This window comes from Dermacentor silvarum, chromosome 4 (assembly GCF_013339745.2).
Source record: "Dermacentor silvarum isolate Dsil-2018 chromosome 4, BIME_Dsil_1.4, whole genome shotgun sequence".
Taxonomy (NCBI): domain Eukaryota; kingdom Metazoa; phylum Arthropoda; class Arachnida; order Ixodida; family Ixodidae; genus Dermacentor; species Dermacentor silvarum.
The window spans coordinates 229,619,246-229,638,669 of NC_051157.2; the positions used below are offsets into that span (position 1 = coordinate 229,619,246).

A 19,424-nucleotide genomic window follows, 5' to 3' on the forward strand; every position below is an offset into this window, starting at 1 on the left:
CCTTGCTGTGCGCAAATCAGCGTTCTGTAGGTCGCTCGATCTTGTCGATGCTCAACACATTTAGCAAATGTAATGCTATCTATTCCGCAAGGCAGTTGCTAAACTTATGGTGGTGCAGTTTATTTTGCAATCAGCATGTCATCAGCACTGCATGGTTCCAGCTAGCAGGCTGACCTGAACCGATTATTATAAAAATTTTGCACGTCTGAGAAAACTCGATCTCGGTTCCGTTTGTGCCTTTGCATATTCTGCATCTCATAGCAGCACACACTTCACGACTTATCGATTCACAAGTTCAAATAAAGTCAGCCTATAACTTGCGTTGACAAACGCGCTGACGATCTACAGGTGCATTGCAACAGTCGATCGCCTTACTTTTTCAAAGACCTGCCACGCGGACTTCCCGTAGCTCTAACCGGCAACAGCTTACTGGTTCAAGAAAACGGAAAGATATGTTTCTAACGTGACTTTTTGGAATCATGAGGTTAGTGGGTGCACAGATGTGAACAGATTGCGCAATTTGAGAACACAGAAAGAGCCTGAAGCTTTATCGCGGAGCGAACTAAATTTCTGGTCAAATAAACACACACAGGTTAATGCGACTAACCGATTCCTTATCACGCACAATCGATCACTTACATACACAAAAAGGGTCGCCACCAAGACGATTCATCCAAATGATCGCACATGCTACACAAGACAAGGCATCGCCGAAGATGAAGTTGTTGACAGTCTTAACAATCTCCCCGTGAATTCATGTGAGCGCTCGCGAGATAACGCAATCCTGGCTAAAAGAAACACAGAAAATATTATAAACAGAACAATGCGCATAGGCGGGTCCATCATTAATCATATGGGCAGCAGCGAAAAAATATGTACAGCGAGTTTCACTTCGCCTGTTCAACTGGTCGACTTGACTAGGGAATTTCGGCCTCCATTCTGGGTACATAAAAAAGCTAATTTTGGTGAGGAGCCCAGAGTTGCCAGCATGATGTTTTCTATACCGCTAACCTTGGGCGATGTTGCGGTCTGTATTTATGGCGAATTCCATTGGGAGAAGAGGAGCAGGGCGCCGCGCAGTGCGGAGTCGGGTGACAGCGCAGTGAGAGCAGGCACACTCGACCCGCCACTGGAATACGGCGTGCATTCGGAGAGCAGGTGGGAGGGGTACTTGTGAGGAGAAATGTACCATGTGACTTAAGCAATCGACGTCCCACCATTCTCTGCAGGAGAGCGGCAAAACACGCCTGATCATCTTGTAATCTGTCGGGCTTAATGCTGTCACCGTTTGCGGCCACGTACTACATACTTTTGTGCAGCGCCGACGCATTCCTCAACGTTTCCGCCTGCGAAGATCATCTCAAGTTGAGCTCTAGCAGCTTTCGCTGCTGTCACCGTCGAGCGTCTCAAGCACTTCAGCAAGGCGAAGACGCTTTGCTGCCGATGTCCCCCGCGCATCCGACGAGAAGCAAGGCGGACTAGAAATGCCAGGATCTGTCGCTAAATCGCTGCGAAGCTCGCTCGTATCACCGACGTCAAAATCAGCGGTGTCAAAACACAAACCACGCTAGGCTGCCGCCATTGCCGCCGCGCGCGCCGGCTGAAGCAAAATAAAAAGAAATGAGGAGGATATGATTAAGCAACGTGACTTCCTCCGTACTCCGCTTTTCAAGCGAGAGCAGTCCGGACTGCTCCCAGCTGCTCTCGGCGCCGCGAAACTGCTCTTGTTCTACCACTGGATGACGGCGCTCCCACTCCTGTTCGACCACTGAAACACGTCGCCTCTGGAACGAGCACTTTCAGCGTGCTTTTGAGTGCTCCTGCTCTCCCAATGGAATTCGCCATTAGTCTCGCGCGGTAGCAGCAGGTAAGGAGCCTTAGCAGGAGGCGCTTCGCCACGCCACCTGTAGTAAGACGGAAGACAACAGCGTCGACTGCGCCGGCGGTCGCGATCTCGGGGGCGGTCACGAAGCTTCAGCCGAACAAGAGCCAACTGCTCCCGCGAACGACGAGGGAATAGTACCACCGTCGACCACCCACTGCCGCAGCAGCGGCGGCCCGAGTCTCGCTCCCCATATCGAGAACTTCCAGGTCCAGATCGAGCTCGGACGCCGGCGCAACACACCAACCAGGTGAGCTGGGCTAGCGTGGTCACTCACGGCGAAGAGGGAGAAAATACGCACATGAGAGTCCTGGAGCAAAAAATTAATCAACTTAGCGAACTTGTCTTAAAACAACAGCTGGAAAATCAAACACATAGAGCAGAGATTAAAAGGCTAACATCCCAGGCATAAAAGCCGGTGGCTGATCAACTCAGTCAGGCAAAATCGGTGACTCCCCAACCCGGACCCCCTAAACAAACCCTGCAGACCAGCCCGAGCAGGGGGGGACCATGCCCCCCCCCCCCCCCCCCCCCCCACACACACACATAAACGAAAGGCTCAAGAAAGGCTCAAGAAAGGCTCAATTCTGGCCTTAGCGATGTGAAACCAACTACTCTTCACTCCGCACGGCGCGTACACAATAAGCGGCAAGCGGCGACACAGCGCTGTGCCAACATATGTCCGCCACCGTTCGCGCAGGCTGCCGGTCGCATTCCGATTCGCTACGTAGATGGGTGTAAGTGTTATGCTGACATATTAATTCCAGAGATGCACTGCTTACCTCTACGTCAAACGGGAAACAAGAGACGGTGCATTCGGTACAGCAGCATAAACAAATGCCTCGCTCAGTTACCGTATAAACCGAAACATAGGTCGAGATTTTTTTTTTTTTCTCGAATAAGGAACGGGCCCTCGTCTTATATAGCGGTCTTTAGCACAATGTGAGTCGTCGTCTAGGTTAAGCCAAGGTCAGCGGTCAACCTATATTCCGGGCCGACCTATGTTGCGGGAGAGAACAACACAGCCTATAAATGAGCGTTTACGCTAGCAGTTTTCTCTAATGCTTTGTGGCACGCGCTAACTGTAAGTATGATGAAGTTAAAGCAAAAGCGAGAATCAGTAATAAATTAACAGCCCGTATATATATATATATATATATATATATATATATATATATACGGGCTGTTAATTTATTACTGCTTCTCGCTTTTACTTTAACTTCCCTTAGAGCTGCGATGCCCAGACCACGTGTAGTAAATTCCGATTCACGTTGAGCGGCCACGCTTAGGCCACGTGCTAACGCATGATAATCGACGTGCCTAACGATCTCGCTCGTCAACATGAATAAACGTGTCAGTCGCGAGGGTCAGAGATGAGAAACCAGACGTGCCGCCCCCAACCTTTCCTCCCCCGCTGAGGACGTTCACCCCACTCCGGTAAACCGCCATCTCTACTCCTACCCCATGTCCTGCAGTGACAGAGAAGAGGGGGAGATTTCCAGCCACGTGGATAACACTTTTGCGTTGCCCTAGCATGCAGGTGCATGCACGCTGAACTTGTACGTTTTCGTTGGAGCACACCGCGCACTCGTAACCATGTATTAAACCAAAGCCTATGATTAAACTTCTGTTACTTGTTTTTACGTCGCCTCGTCTTCCCTGCCGGACCCTCTCCAATGGTCGACCTGGTTCGAGCTCCAAGCAGACGCCGTTGAAGGTACCCCCAAACCTCGGCCCGTAACAACGCAGACTGTAATTTGCAATAATGGGTCCCTGAAAGAGTTTGAATAATTTTTGTAGACACCCTACAGCTACAGTAAAACATTAGCGTCACAATTTCAATGAAGCGTCCCATATTAAGAGAGCTACAGACGATTACAAATTACCCTCCTCCTCAGCCATGCTTTTCTTCAACTCGTTCGCCGAGTGATCGGGGCTAAGCTCCGCCTTCACTGGCTCTGCGCCATGATGTGACGTGTCGGCTACTTCCGGTGGTCTTGGAGCCCGCGCGCGAAGCCTCTCCAACCTCTCCGCTAACCTTGCCTGGCCGAGAGCTATCCAAGCAGCGAGCGTTCTGTCGCAACGACGAGCGTGTCCGGTAACCAGAGACGAGCTGGGCGTTTTGGCGGATAGGTGGAGACGTAAACTAAAGCCCCTCCATACTACTACCGCTGTTATGAAGCTTTAGCGGAGACGTACATGAGCGGCCTGATCGACCTGCACGGCCCAGCTACCTGGTGGCGCGGAGCTAACCAGCCAAACACAAAGCTAATATTGCTGTAACCACGCGCAAAACATTTAAAAGGACATCGTGTTCACGATTAAGCTCCTGCCGAAAATTTTTCCCCAGCAGCAAAGTAAAATACACTTGGCTAATGCAGTATTAGCTCTGCGTTTGACTGGTTGAGCTCTGTGCCACCAGGTTGCTGTACCGCGCAGGCCTTACACGTTTGCGCCTCCGCTCATCCGGTAAGACGCTCAGGCACAGTCCGCTTGCGTTTACCCGAATACCGGACACGCTAAAACTCTATTGTGAGGTGAGGTGCAATGAACTTTATTTGGTCCTGAAGAACCCCGATCAGACACCCCTCGAAGGGGGGACCGCCGCGGTTGCTGGAAGATTGTGGCCCTCCGCCCGTTCGCAGGCCTCCTGGACTGCCGAGAGCTGGACTGAGAGTTGCCGCTTTTAAGGGCCCTCTCCCAGTCCTGCTATGTGCTGAACTTCATAATTGGCGCCACGTAACGCCGGGCACTGCCAGAGCATGTGAGCGACTGTGCACTTATCCTCCCTGCAGCTAGGGCATCCTGGATCTATGCCTTCAGCAAAGTGACTAAACGTGCTACGAGACGGGAACGAACCTGAATGCACCATCCGGAGAGCCGACGACTGCGGTCTAGTGAGTTTGGAATGCGGGAGGGGGTACCTTCGCCTTGATAGCTGATAGTGAGACGTAACTTCGTGAAAGGTGCCAAGTGGATCCCTGAAGCTCTCCGCGAACCCGCCCGGACCGCCACGGCACGTGATTTCTCGCGTACGGTTATGGGCAAGTTCGTTGACGTTGGAAACTGACGGATTTACCCCTAAGCCCATGAGGGCCGGATACCAGGTAATTCTGTGAAAGCCTACCCCCCCCCCCCCCCCTCCCCCGAACTGAGGATAGCGGCAGCAACCCTGGAGACCACTCCCGAAGCGAAGGCCCGTGGTAATAAATTTTACAGGACGCTTAAGCTTCGCCTTTAAGAGCGGAACGCGATAGAATTCAAAGATCGCTGACTGCCTCTCACGCTACCCGGCAACTTATGTAACCGTAATGTTTACCGGGAAACGTTGGCGGCGAGCGCTATGCACGAAGGTGAGCTTTCTGGTAGAAACGCGGCCTCATGCGTGGGCCAATCTTCAGTTATTGTTTCACACTTTTAATATTTCAGTCTTAGAAGATTTAACATAAAATGCATGCGCTGTCGGTGTTTTAGATGCGAAGCATCTTATGCTCGGGGCTATGTCACTCCCTCCCTCCGCCGTGCGGCGTCCACACCCCTACTGCGCATCCTCCTCGTCTCATCTCTCCTCTTGGCATTCCTTCTCTCCTCTCCTCTCCGGATTGCCGAACGAACGGCAACACCTGCAGCTCCGCGCGCGATAATGCGAAGCAGCTTAGGTTAGAGACGCGACGGTAGGCGCCCCAGAGGCACCGGCAACAGTCACCAACAGTTCTGCGCGTTGCTGGTGCCGCTGCATGTCCAAGTTTATACAGCTGATAAAACTACCTTGAGTCCCCTCCATGGCTGCTTCGCATACTACTCGGGGTTCCCCTACGGGAAGATGGTGTCATTTTTTTTTTTTTTTCATGGCATTCGTTTGTAGGCTGTCATTCTCAAAATTCCGCGGGATAACTTTGTAAAGAGTGCAAGACAAGGTATGAGCAACTTTAGTGATAGAACTTAAATGCCGTATAAAATATTTTTCGCTCACAGGACGCCTACGCCGGCTACGACGCCGACACCGGATTTTCCGCGACACGGGGCCCTTAACGCAATCGCGTTACTCTAGTGTGAAGTGACGGCCGCAAACGTGTGGATGCTGCGCCGATCGGGTACCGACAGCCCGATGCGCTGCCACACCGCTCGCATGTTGCCTTGCAGAGGGACACGATGTCGCGGCTTGACATGTTGCCGATCGCTAGATGTGTGGCCCACAAGGTAGCATGGTCGATCCATGGTGCTCGCGAAAAGAAAGCTCGAGAGCAGCAATGCCCGCGCAGCTCACGTGAACACGGAGAACGTAAACACAAGCAGCCGACACTTGCTGTGTCGCTGGAAGTGCTTGAGTGTAGTGATAAATTGTCGTGCATTCTCTTTCTGTTACTCTTTTTGTAGAAACAAATTAACGAAAATTCCAACTATTACGAACATTTGTTCACCATACAATGTTGGAAAAATTATCGATGACGCGACCTGGGTAGCCAATAGGATAGCTCGCCCAAGTGATGTCAATCGGGATAACTACCGTCTATTGGGAGGGAACGGCTGAAAACACACGGGAGCGGCACCGCTGCGATTGGTATCGATTCACACGGTTTAAGCAGACCGTTTAAACGTGTCACTTACTGATCAGAAGGACCTACCATACCTCAGTAAGTTTCTAAAATATCAAAATCGTTTCAGGGTTCCTTTAAACCATTTTTGTCTGGTATGAAGTATTGAGAAGAAGCCAATAGACACAATTTTGCAAATTCTTCACTTAAATTGCTCATTTCCACACAAATAATACCAAAACCAATGCTAGGCTCAGGATACCTGCTAACTGCACATGCTTTAAATAAACACTGACCGCTTCAGTTGTGCAATTACAACACTTGGCACTAAAGCAAGTGATTAAAATGTAACAAGAAAATCACAGGAACTGTAATTTTACACAGATTTACAGAATGAACTGAGTTCAACTTCTGATGTGCAAGTGAATTACAATCTGTGACACTATTTCTTGCAAACGACCAAAGAGAAAATGCACAAGGCTTCCAATTTTAAGGCCTCGAGTGCCTCTCATATACGTTGCGCTCACTTCAATGCTGCTCCAAAACAAGTTACCCATTAGGCCATGGACACAGCCGAGCAAGCTGCCTAGTTTAGTTCTGCTGGCATTGCTGCAACATCAGGGCAGGCGGACTGCATTATTTAAAATGCATTAATTGATGCTTAACTAGGGCTATCATGATACAATGGCAACCTTTCAGTCAATGACATAAAGGCACACATAAAACTAAATTCAAAACAAAAGAACAGTATTTAAAGGGACACTAAATAGAGAGGCAGTACGTTAAGATAGGACACTAGAAAGCTCTACCTTATTTTGAGCAGATGGTTGGTAGGCAAGAGAATACACAAAAATGAAAAACAGGTGGCAACGCCCCCTGGCAGTTCTTGCACCAGCTTTTCCCGATGCCATGCATTTTGACATCCTCTCCTACTGTCTAGTTTATTTCATAACGATAAAGACTTCATTGCGCCAGCTACAAACTCAAGCTAGGAGGTTAAGGAAATTTTATGTGCTAGAACAGACAAAAAAAATAAAAATAAACTTTGAAACCAACAATGTAACACAGCATTGATAGTTTGGGCTTGAAAGTTTGGCATTCCTTTTCCCTGCTAGTAATAAACGCTACTGAATACACCACCAAATGGAAAAAAACAATTTTGAAAGAACACTTGCATGGTATTCTTACATTTTTTTCCCCCTTGCTTTATTTAAAACCTAATTTCCTACAAGTCCTTCCGGCAGGAGCACCTTACAACTTCTTTATAAATTAATAGTGTTAGAAGAAGCTTTGAATGTTTTGTTCGAGCAGAATCCACTATGCAACGAACTAGGACCTATTCAAATCAGTATTTCAATATTGTTTCATCTGAAATCTGATAATAGAAAATGGTCGACACTTTTGATTCTTTTCACTGTTTAGAAGGCACTTCATACTTATTGCATATAGATTGATGGCTCAGCTCAGTTAGACTACATTACTATGAAACAATTCCCACTCCGGCTCTCCAATGAGAGTCACAGTGTGTTGGCCATTTGTGGCTTTCTCGAACAGCAAAGAAAAGAAATAATCCTTTTCCTTCTTTTAAATAAGTTGTTTGACTCACTTCATGGACCTCTAAAGGCAGGTATAAAGTCATATCTTTCCAACCCAAAGTGTGAGAAATCGTTATGTCTACTGAAAGACAATCCAACATTCAATGGGGGGGGGGGGGGGGGGGGGGGGGCGTGGCGATCAGCTAACAAAACACAAAGGTAAGCAACCAATAAAAATCTTCAGTGCACCACGGTACTGCTTTAAAACATTTTTTTTTTCTTTCCCCTCTCCGAAGAGAGACAACATGAGTGCATCCATGCAGTGCCCTTAATATTGCATTGCTAAAAAATCAGCTCTCAGCTCTCCATGCGTGCGCTAAAATTGGCTTGCCAAGTTCTGATCGGAGAGGAGTGCGGAGGTAGAGAGGGGTCGATAAGACGCATGCCGGTGTTTTGACGACCGATCGCGGCCTGCAGTTCAGAGCATACCACCATGCTATAAAACGTTTCAAGAGTCGCTGAAAGGCACACCACATAATATATTTTACAGGAGATGTAGCTCCGCCGCTCTGTATAAACTAAAATAACAGGAACTCCGTCCTCCACAATGAGCCATTCATAGCGATATTTGGCTTGGATTCCCACACTTCACCTCTTTAGCAGCGAAAACACATAAGCCACAATGCAGGATTCCTGCGCTGCAGTTTTGCTTATTTCGACGGCGCAGGCAAACATGATGTAGAACTTTGTACTGTGTCGCGCTATTTGAGGAAACACAGGCGTTCAGGGCTAAAGAAAGACTGCGAGCTCAGTGGAGTGTGGCCTACCGGCATTTGCATGCCTTTGGTCCCTCCGGTTTTTTTGGCTAACTACGAGTCACCCTAAAGCCAGAAAATCACATGCTGGCAGACAAAAGATAAACTAGAGCAAACGGTGAAAATGGGAAAATGATAAACAGGAAGAGTGCCGCGGAAAATAATATCACACGTATATTTTTTTGTCGGAGAAGTTGACGCTTTGCCTCGCACCCAGAGCGGTGGAGGGAAGGCTTGCAGCGTACAAGATGAAGACAGTGCATAGGAAACCGTCTTACCCGTGGACTCCATGCTTCACTTGCTCTTTGAAATATATCTTTTGTATTAAATAAACACAACACGTGTAGGACCTCCGGGAGCACAAAAGAAAAGTCGGGTCCAACCCACGGACTTGAAAAATTGCAGAAAGCGCCCTCTCTGCGTCTCTGTTCTCTTCACGCATTACCGTTCATGCAACCATTCATGCAACTTATATAACGTACCCATATGAAGCTGTTGTACAAAATTTTAAAAACTAAGCTCATTTTATGAGTCAGGTTTTTTTTCTGCGTGTAAGTAACTTTGACCATTTTTAATGTTTGCTTTGACAAGTTTCTCTCTTTCACCGCACAAAGTTTAAGCGCTCTATGCCTACAACACCTTGCGCTTCGCTATGTAAATTGATTGCAAAATTGCAAAGGCATGTGGCGCCCCTATCGCGTCATTGGTGTAACAAATTTCAAGGAACGGCACAAGCTTGGAGCTGTCCGCTTGGCCTTGCGATTTCCATCTTTCAACATCAGTCGTAGTCGGTCCGTGGACGGTGGTCTGCGTCTGTCCTTGCCGTGCTCGTGCTGACACGCGGTTGCGCCGTAAACTACCGTGCTTGTCTTCCCGGCATGGCTGTTTAGTCACTGACTTTGCTTAAGCTTTGCGATCATGGGGAAAACTAAAGGTCAGTGTTTTAGAGAGAATATAGTCAGGAAATAAAGAAAAGAAAGCCGCACTGGCTGTCATTTAGGTGTTATTAGGTTTTGCTGCGCTCTCATTGAATCGTGACCGTAGCCTTCATTTTGTTGATTTTGTGCGTTGCCCCTTTGTTTTCAGGTGCGAAACGCTGGAAGAAAAGGCAAGAATTTGAAGAAAACACGACAGAAGAACAGGGCGATGACGACGATGGAAACGGAGGTGCTGCACTCAAATTTTTCTCTCTGCACGGATAAACTCTTTGTTGATAGCCGTAGCGGCTTTAATAAACGGTTTCGTCATTTAGTTCATCCGGTGTTGTTTATCCTTGTGTTTCTTCTCTTCGCGGCTTTTTGAAGATGGAGTGCCTGCTGCTGCTAGCCAGAAACTCAGCACCGCTGCAACGGAAGACGAATTCGGGGCCAAGGACTATCGTTCACAAATGGAACTTAGGCCCGATCATACATCTCGTCCTCTTTGGGTGGTAAGAGGCTGATTGTGTTTTAAGCGGTCTAAAAGCTGTGCCTTTCTATGCTCTCTGAAACTGGCATTATTGCCTGTAATCGCTTGTTTGTTCACTCTGGGAAGCGTTGTTGTACTGTATACGTATCCTACTCCACTGCCACGCCTGTAATTTGGCTAATACGTTGTATTTTTGTATTTCCCGCAGGCTGCTGATGGCCATGTCTTTTTAGAAGCCTTTTCACCGGTGTATAAGCATGCGCACGATTTTTTGATAGCTATATCTGAGGTAAGCTGATCTTTCTCGTTGGTTTAAGTTGCGAGAATTCAGTAGCACTGTTACGCATTTGACTGCACTACCACTCTAAAGGGCTTCGTTTTCCCCAACTAAACTAATTAGCAATGCTTTAAGACCAGAATAAAAGCAGGTGTATTACTACTTCTGGAGGATTTCATCATGGCACTTAATTGACTGAATATTGGTGACCTCCATCTGTTGTGCAATGCATTAAAAAAAAAAAAAGCTTCAAAATTGCTCCTGCGTCGGAGTAAACATAATTGCGAAATGCTGCAGGATCTGAGTCATACATTGTGTGTCAAATTGTCAGTTTACACTATGCACATAAGGAAGTCAGAGTTTTGAAAATTGACAACCGTGTTAGTTGCTTGGGACAATTAATATCGTGATTGATTTCAATTGCCTTTAAAGGAACAAGGAAGAGGAATATTAAGTCATGATGGATTAGTAAATTACGATTCTAAGGTGCCATAAATGCCAGTCTTATCATACCTGGACACAAAGTGACCCAGAAAGAGACATGCAACTGAAAGAATGCCACTTTGAAGTTCCCATACTAGCACACCGTTATGTCATCAATTTTTATAGCATTTACGTGACAAAAAAGGATTCAATTATGTTGTAGAGGAACTGCGAACTCATAGATTAGCTTGAAAATCTGCACCAGGCATGAAAACTATGCAAGCATCTGTAAAGTCACACTGACGAGCTGGTGTCATGGCCAAAGAATTAAAGTCAAAAGTGGAAACATTGGATTTTGTTCTCTTTGTCAGCGTGGGATCAAATCCCGGCCGCAGTGGCCGCATTTTGAAGGGGTAAAAATGCAAAAAACTACCATGGGTGCACATTAAAGAATCCAAGATGGACGAAATTAATTGGGAGCCCCCCACTGAGTCGTTCCTCTTAATCAGATTGTGGTTTTGGCATGTAAAACCCCAAAATGCAATTTCTTTGTAAGAATGTAACTACCAGCTGAGTGGTATCTGTATTATGATTGGTGCCTGTTTTGATGACATTAAAAGTGTTCATAACCAATGGTTCTGACGTGACTGCACTTTCTCTTTACAGCCAGTTTGCAGGCCACACCACATTCACGAATACAAGCTGACATCCTATTCCTTGTATGCTGCAGTCTCTGTCGGACTTCAGACGCAAGACATCATAGAATACTTAAGGAGACTTAGCAAGACTAGCATTCCAGAGGGTATCATAGAGTTCATAAAGGTGGAGTAGAGCAAGCGTCCTTGCTTACCGTTGTGTAGCAGACTTTGGCATTTGAGACATTTTTTTATTTTTACAAGTGTATATTTCTTTCAGCTTTGCACTGTCAGCTATGGTAAAGTCAAACTTGTCTTGAAGCACAATCGGTACTTTGTGGAAAGTCCTTTCCCGGTAAGGGTACCTTTTCTAATAATTTATCGATAGTTAATTTATCGTTCATTTTCTGTGGGTATTGTCAGCTTGTTTGGCTCCAACTAGTTTGTGAACGAATGTTTCAGGATGTACTCCAGAAGCTTCTCAAGGATCCAGTTATACAGGCATGCCGCTTAAGGCGGGATGCAGAAAATGACACAGATCTGAGCGTTGTCATGAGGGATATTCTAAGTGCCACACTTGTAAGTTTACCCTCCATCAAGCAAAAAAAATCAGTGGAAACACGTCATAATTTCTATAACAACCTTATATAAGTTGTCCAAATTCTGATGAATTTCCACTGATCGTATTGTTTCTTTCAAGAGACTTTCTTTTGAAGTGCAATTGAGTGTCAGACTTTTTTTTTTTTTTTCCAATGCGCCCTCTGTCAATGTTACCTTTACTAATATACTAATAATGTTAGTGTTCTTAGGATAGTGCGCATGAAAGGTTTGGGATGAGATCACTAATTAAGGCGCATTTTCGACTTTGTAGTGTTTGGTACAAGTGGAAGAAATTGTCGAATGGATGATCATCTAGCATTGCATAAAGGTTATCTTAACATGTTTTGTGTTTTTAGCCTATCAAAACTCACGCTACAGAGGACAAGGCTGATGACAAAGTTCAAGCAGCTAGCGTCCCTGATGACATTACTGCCTTTTATGAGAAAATGGAGAAAGATGAAGATGACGTAGAAGACTCTCAAACGGTGTCATTTGAAGTCAACCAAGACTACATTGAGAAGTTGCAAAAGAGGTAGGGGTTTTGATCTTTCATTGGGAACCATGAAATTCACAGGATGTATATGGGGTCCTGATGATATTTTATATGCGTGTGTGTGTATATATAAAAGCAATCCACAAATTGAAATAACGGTCTTTCTGACAGTTTCTTTCTTTTTTAGTTTAAGTTCAGTTGTTTAGGGAGGGAATGGAGATTACCTATAGACAGAAACTTGGCAACGAGCTGTATACATGCCCCCCCCCCCCTCCCCCCCCCTTTTTTTTGGCAGCATAGAGAGCCATTTTAAGGATGAAATGCCTTTAGCTCTCGTCGGCGACCTTCAAGAGACCTTGAGCGAAAATCCGGAGCCGTTATCTGGGCACTCAAGACAAGAATGGGGCGAGAACAAAACGAGAACTTCCAAGCATAGTTGCGAGAGCAAAATGAGATCATCCAGGCAACCAGTAAAAACTTAAGAAAATGCGGTCTCTGGCCCTCAACATGTTGTACAGGACCGCATTACATACGTTAGTTACTGCCCAAACAACTTAAAAAAAAAAAATATTGCTTCCGGTTTCTTCCTAATGTTTGTTCACAATATCCCTCAAGCTGTAACTTCTAGTACGCTGAAGTTTTATTTGTCATTTCTAATAGCGATGTTCAAAAGGCACCATACAGGGCACCATACACTTGCTTGTCATCTTTTGCCGGTGAGACAGGGTTGCCTGTGCTCTTTTCTATGCCAGCGGTTCATGAGTTCCGCGGTGTGTAACCCGCTGTGGTTGCTCAGTGGCTATGGTGTTGGGCTGGTGAGCACGAGGTCACGGGATCGAATCCTGGCCACGACGGCTGCATTTCGATGGGGCAAAATGCGAAAGCACCCATGTACTTAGATTTAGGTGCACGTTAAAGAATCCCAGGTGGTCCAAATTTCCGCAGTCCCCCACTACGGCGTGCCTCATAATTATATCGTGGTTTTGGCACGTAAAGCCCTATAATTTTTTTTTCTTTTTGTGGCACAGGTTTTCGGCTCAGTAAGCTTTCAGGCTTGCGTCGTGGCACCAATCTGCTTTGCCGGTAACCATTGCATGCCTACATCTCTCGATTATGGGAGAGGCAGCATTTGTTTGTTTGTTTTTTTTTTTTTGCTTGTCTTTCTTCTTTTCTTTTGTCATACGGTGCTGACTTGGAACTAGCTTGTACAAAGAAAACTGATAAGTGGTCCAACTAGTATGGCTTATTTATACAGTTCAATTAGCATCATTTGTTTGTCAGTTTGTTTACCCGCTGCGAGTCTGTTGAGAAGAGTGCACAAGGAAACACACTATGGTCCAGCAGTGCCCACTGGGTGCTTTAGCACGCTTGCACTGGAGCAGAAAACTACTGTTTTCGTCTCAGTCATTGAGTTCTTCCCATCAGCGGCACAAAATAGTCATTGGCGGGTGGGAGGTACTCTCCAAAGAGCGAGTGCCACCATAAACAAACAAAAGAGCAGCACACGAGAGCTACAGACACCTAATGACTCTAAGATGCACTACATAGAAAAATAAAGTTGTAGAACCAAAACTCTTGTTGTTCAGGTGTTGGAAACCGAAAATATTCACTATTTACAAGAGCCTAATTTGTTGGCTTTTGATTTTTTAATTGGCATTTTCATCTCTCTGCTTGTAACCTAGTTCTCCTGGTCATGACATACCTGTAATGAAAGTATAGGTGCAGCAGATGGCAGTATCAATAGAGATACTCATGTTTCTTGAAAGTGTTAGAACTAGGGTTTTTTGATTAAGCATATTTAGATACAAAGCAGGGCTACAAAAAACAGCAAAGAGAAATGCAACACTATGTCATCCTGCCTTCTCTCTACCCTTTTTTTTTTAACTGTCTTTTGTCAATGTCGGCACTGTTTTGCCTCCATGCCAATACTTATGTTGCTGATATTAGTGCTCATTAAGTCTGTTCAGGCAATTGCAAGTGTTGGAGGTGCTGAAATCATTCATATAAAGTCCTGTATTATTCATGTATGGCACTTTTCTTTTAAGAGCTTAAAATGTTGAAAGGTTTTTCTCAGGCACATTTACATCAGCACATGTACCAAAGCAGGCTCAATAAATGATCACAAATACAATGAAGGAATGCTTAATAAATGTTTCCTGATTGTGTCATCTGCGGTTCCATTCCCAGTAGAGCATATGTTGTGCAGGGTCAGGAAAGGGCCGTTAGCCTCGGTCGTGCAAGACCTATGCCCTGTCAAACGATCAGAAGATAAGGGTGGATATTACACGAGTAAATCTGGTACAAGTTCATTTGTATAGGAAGGTTGCTTTAGAAAAAGCTGTAATATTATTGGAAGAGCCTTATGTCTAAAAGGTAAGATTGATTTTAGTTTATCACTGCCTGTACACTTTGGAAACATAAGTGCTGGATCTTGGTTTTTCTTCTGCAGATGCATAGAACTTGAGTATCCTTTGTTGGCCGAGTACGACTTCAAGAATGACACTGTCAACCCAGATATCCAGTAAGCACATTTTGTTCATCAAGAGCAGTTGCTTCCTTCTCATAGAGAATGTATTTCTGAGTAAAGCACTTCATTCCCTTACAGTGTTGACCTGAAGCCATCTGCCATACTCCGACCATATCAAGAGAAGAGCTTGAGAAAGATGTTTGGAAATGGGCGAGGAAGATCAGGGGTTATTGTCCTTCCATGCGGTAGGCTGCCTTGAGTTCTGTTAATGCAATTTGCTGCTGTTCTTGTATTTTAAATAATATGTTAGAGTTAGAGTTAGACGGCTGGATTTGCTGGTGGCTGGAAAATCATTGCTGGATAAAAAAAAATTGTTTATTAACTTCAAGTAAATAATTACACTTGGAAAGCTCTAGTGAGTAAGGTTCGGAGGTTCAACTTAAAGGGGCCCTGAACCACTTTTTATTGAAGTGGAGAAATACATTAGAAGTGAAAATAGGCCAGTCAGAATCACTTTGCCGCTAAAAAGTACTTCAATGCGTTCAGCAGAAGTGGAGTTATTGGCAATCAAACACGGCCTCCGCTGTGCTCCCCTTCCTCCTTCAATGCCTTGCACTGCGAAGGCTACGGCGGAGTGGGGCGGGGCCACAATGCTCCTCCCCGGAAACGTCACCGTGACGCGCAGTTCAAATTTTATTTTGGACTTCCGATTTTGGTGCCTACGAAGCGCTAAATGTAAGCCAAAGGTGGTTGGGCTCAGCGAGCCGCAGTGCGCTTAGCCATTGGACTCGTGGTGGCCGCGGTGTAGCAAACCGCAGCGACTAATTGCAGCCGTGTATTGGAGTGTGCTTTATTACGAAATAAAGCACACAGAAAAGAGCGAGGATCATGGGATCTTTTGAATCGAGAGCGTTTAAGAGAAAGGTGACTTCGCGTTGCACTTGCGTGCTCCACGGACTGCGTACAAGAGCAGAGCTTGGCTGAGATGTTCACAACAGCGTATGCTACCCGCGGACTATGTTATTTCACCAAGCCCGAGGGGTGGTTCAGGGCCCCTTTAATACTGACAGTTATAAGCAAGAGTTCAAGCCTCTGGCTGCCTGTCTCACACGGACGCAGTTTAACGAAAACACTTTGCCATCGGGGCCTCTGTGATTTCCTTTCCTCACAGCACCAGGAATGATGGTTTGCATGGAGGACAACAAAAGCACACTTGACTTCAGTTCTGGAAAATGACAAGCCTCGTATAGATTTTTTCTCTGTCCATTTCTATCTACAACTCAAAAATGTGAAAACTGGTATATTAACAGACAACTGAAAATAACAATTGAACTGCTGATATTGTAATAATTAAAACTATTCGCAATGAATCAGTCATAAAATTGGGAAATTACGGCGGTTTTCTGAAGGAAAAAGAAAGCGGCATGGAAAAGGTTGATGAAAGTTCTCTTTGGGGTTGGAAACACCCTTGTAATGCCAGTCTTGTGTGCAGGTGCTGGAAAATCGCTGGTGGGTGTCACAGCCTGCTGTACCGTACGCAAGCGATGCCTTGTCTTGTGTAACTCGGGCGTGTCCGTCGAACAGTGGAAAGCACAGGTAAACATTTCATTTTACTGGTTGTTCAGTGGTTACTGGCAGTTACTTGTTACTTTTTCATTGTTGTTGGCTGGCTTAGCGTTCAAGCACTACAAATGCTTGGAACCTTTTGGTAATTCTAGTTTTGATTGTTGCAGTTCAAAATGTGGTCAACAGCAGACGACAGCGTCATTTGCAGGTTTACATCAGAGGCCAAGGACAAGCCTATGGGTGAGTAAAACACAATGCACTTACACTGGTTGGATGGGCAGCAATTGTTTTCTGAAAAGGCATTCCGTTATTGTGCTCAGATGAATTTCAAGACAGTGGTACTGACCAACATGAAGATTGTGCCTTCATAAAGATATTGTGCTGTGCAGTCTAATGGTGACTTAGTCAGGAATGTTTTAAGATAGTTTTTTTTTTTTTTTTTTTTTTCGTTTCACATGCATGTGTTTGTTACAGGTTGCACAGACAGCACATAGAGCTCTAACTGCATGTTGTCTGCCACAGATCGCATGTATTGAGCACACTAGAAGACCTGGTGCATTGTCCTGAAAAAGTTGAATAGTTTTTTTTTTTTTGTAACGAAATCACAAGGTCGAGGCAACCTTTCACCAAGTAGATAATTGCACACATCAGTTCGAACAAGCATGTACAGTATAAAGGTATCTTTAAACTGAAGTGACATATTTAAAAATGGTACTATTGTACTTGTTCAGGAACTCTCCCACATAATAATCATTTTAAAGAAGCGAGTACTGACACGAAATTTCGAAGTCAAGATAACTTGTGAGATTGATTTCTGTGGACACACGCACATCTTCAAAATATTAACGGCAAATGTAGCTTAAAACATATTTAAAATCAGTTTTATGAGGTATGTGCACGCAGAAAACTGCAAAGCAAAGCACCTCGCGACATTGACATCAACAATGTGGCTTTGTAAACATCCCAGAGCTAACAGCAACAGCGCTACGTCACAAGTTTGTGTTGGCAACCAGCTCCTTTTATGTGTTTTTGCTCGTCCCATGACCTAGCCCTTCATTGCCGCACTTTGCCTTCATTGCCCAGTCTGCCTCTGTTGTTAGTCGTAGTGGGATGCTCTCAGTGTCGCAGTAACAGTTTTTGCCGTGCCCGTTGAGATTTCCCACTCTGTCTTTGTTGACTGAGCTGCACTGACCCTGCACAAAACGCGAGTACAGCACAACGTTGGGGATATAGTGCATTGTTAACTACTGCCCAACACATTCAGGGCTGGTTATAGTCATGCATAGGTTTTCCCGCAATGGCCCTCAGCGGCAGAAGTGGGTCGAGTTGGTGCGCGCCACTGGATGCAAGGAGTGGACCCCGCTGAAGAGCAGCTGCATTTGCTCACCTCAGTTCAAGCGTGCAAAAAAAATTGATTTTACTTTACCTCTGCTTTACCTTACTGAAAGTTTGCAGAAAGATCACAATTTATACCGTGGCACTCTTGCTTGCCTTTATTTCCAGTTTGTCATCAGGTTCATTCCAGCAGATGCTGGAAAGCATCTTTCTTTGCTTTTTTTTCTTTTTTAAAGCATTTGCAGTAACTCATTTTCATTGTGTGACAAAGGGCTGCTGCACAGACCAATACAGTATTAAGTGCGCCCCACATTCAGCGTTTTTTACCGGTGTCTCCTGCCGTTGTGTTTTCGGTGTCGTTGCATCACGGCGCCAGAGAGGTCACCCAGCCACATGAGAAGCACGCAACCGCGCCACCTCAGTGTTGCACAATGTGACCAGACAGGTTTAACCAGAAGCAGTGTGTAATGTCATTCAAGTGTACTATTAGAAATATTCCTGATAAAGGTTTTTATGCCTTAGTTATAGTTCTACGGCAGCGCGCACGAAGATCTGAGCAGCTGCTTTCTCAGATGGCACCGCCTTGCCAACGAGACACTGGCGCCCTGGTGGCATGCATGCAAACTGGTTGCTGCGGAAGTCGCTTGCAAAAGTTCCCAGCAGCGCGGCCGCAGCCATGTGCTGATTGGTCAGCGCTCTCTGGTGTGTCTTGAGCACGATGTTTCGGCTTGGCACCTCCATCAGCGTCGACGCGAAGTGACATCGGGTGACGAAACGCCAGAAAACACCGGAAAACGCTGAATGTGGAGGCGGCTTTTATCGTGCACAAATTTCATATTTACTATTCAACAAAGTTGAAGAACTAGCCAGTAAAAGAGCACCAGTAAAAACAGTGATAACGAAGCAATATAGTAAAGACTATTTTTGTTTCATTAACTGCTTGCTTTTCTTGTGCAATAAAAGCAGCACTTTATTTTTGTTGCAACAAGGGGTTAAATAACCTCAACAAACTCTATTTGCCCATCATTATCACGCTTTAAAAATAAATTAAATTATGGGGTTTTACGTGCCAAAACCACAATCTGATTATGAGGCACGCCGTAGTGGGGGACTCCGGAAATTTTGACCACCTGGGGTTCTTTAACGTGCACCTAAATCTTTGCCTTGTCAGCTATATTGCTCATGGTTTTGATTTGTACTTGACCCGAGTCTCGGTCTTATTATGGGTAACTGTTTCTTGAGTATTGCTGTAGAGCTGATGTAGAGATCTATGAATTACTGTAAAAATGTTCTGAAAGGTATTGTGAAGAGAAGATAGTGCCATTTCGTACATTTTATGTATGCATTTATAGGCTTTGTTATTTTGTTGTCCTTGGTGTAGTCATAACCACTTAGGTTTGCTTAATTCTTTAACTGCATATGTTATTTTATTTACTTGGGGATTTTCACACAAA

General features: G+C 45.3%; 1 protein-coding gene across 1 annotated transcript; it reads left to right on the forward strand.

Annotated features, from left to right (window-relative positions):
- Window positions 1-9,533: 9,533 nt before the first annotated feature.
- Window positions 9,534-16,915, forward strand: LOC119451032 (general transcription and DNA repair factor IIH helicase subunit XPB-like). Its single transcript, XM_037714462.2, has 12 exons — window positions 9,534-9,701; window positions 9,854-9,934; window positions 10,072-10,196; window positions 10,383-10,463; window positions 11,541-11,696; window positions 11,790-11,864; window positions 11,972-12,088; window positions 12,466-12,641; window positions 15,052-15,123; window positions 15,208-15,314; window positions 16,562-16,665; window positions 16,803-16,915. Exons 1-12 carry the CDS (start codon window positions 9,686-9,688, stop codon window positions 16,881-16,883), a joined length of 1,191 nt encoding a protein of 396 aa, XP_037570390.1. The 5' UTR covers window positions 9,534-9,685; the 3' UTR covers window positions 16,884-16,915.
- Window positions 16,916-19,424: the final 2,509 nt, after the last annotated feature.

What these genes read in the sequence shown, in the direction of transcription:
- LOC119451032 (XM_037714462.2), top strand. An exon ending in GTATCATAGAGTTCATAAAG is followed by an intron (nt 11,697 to 11,789) that starts GTGGAGTAGAGC and finishes TATTTCTTTCAG; the next exon opens with CTTTGCACTGTCAGCTATGG. An exon ending in ATATTCTAAGTGCCACACTT is followed by an intron (nt 12,089 to 12,465) that starts GTAAGTTTACCC and finishes TTGTGTTTTTAG; the next exon opens with CCTATCAAAACTCACGCTAC.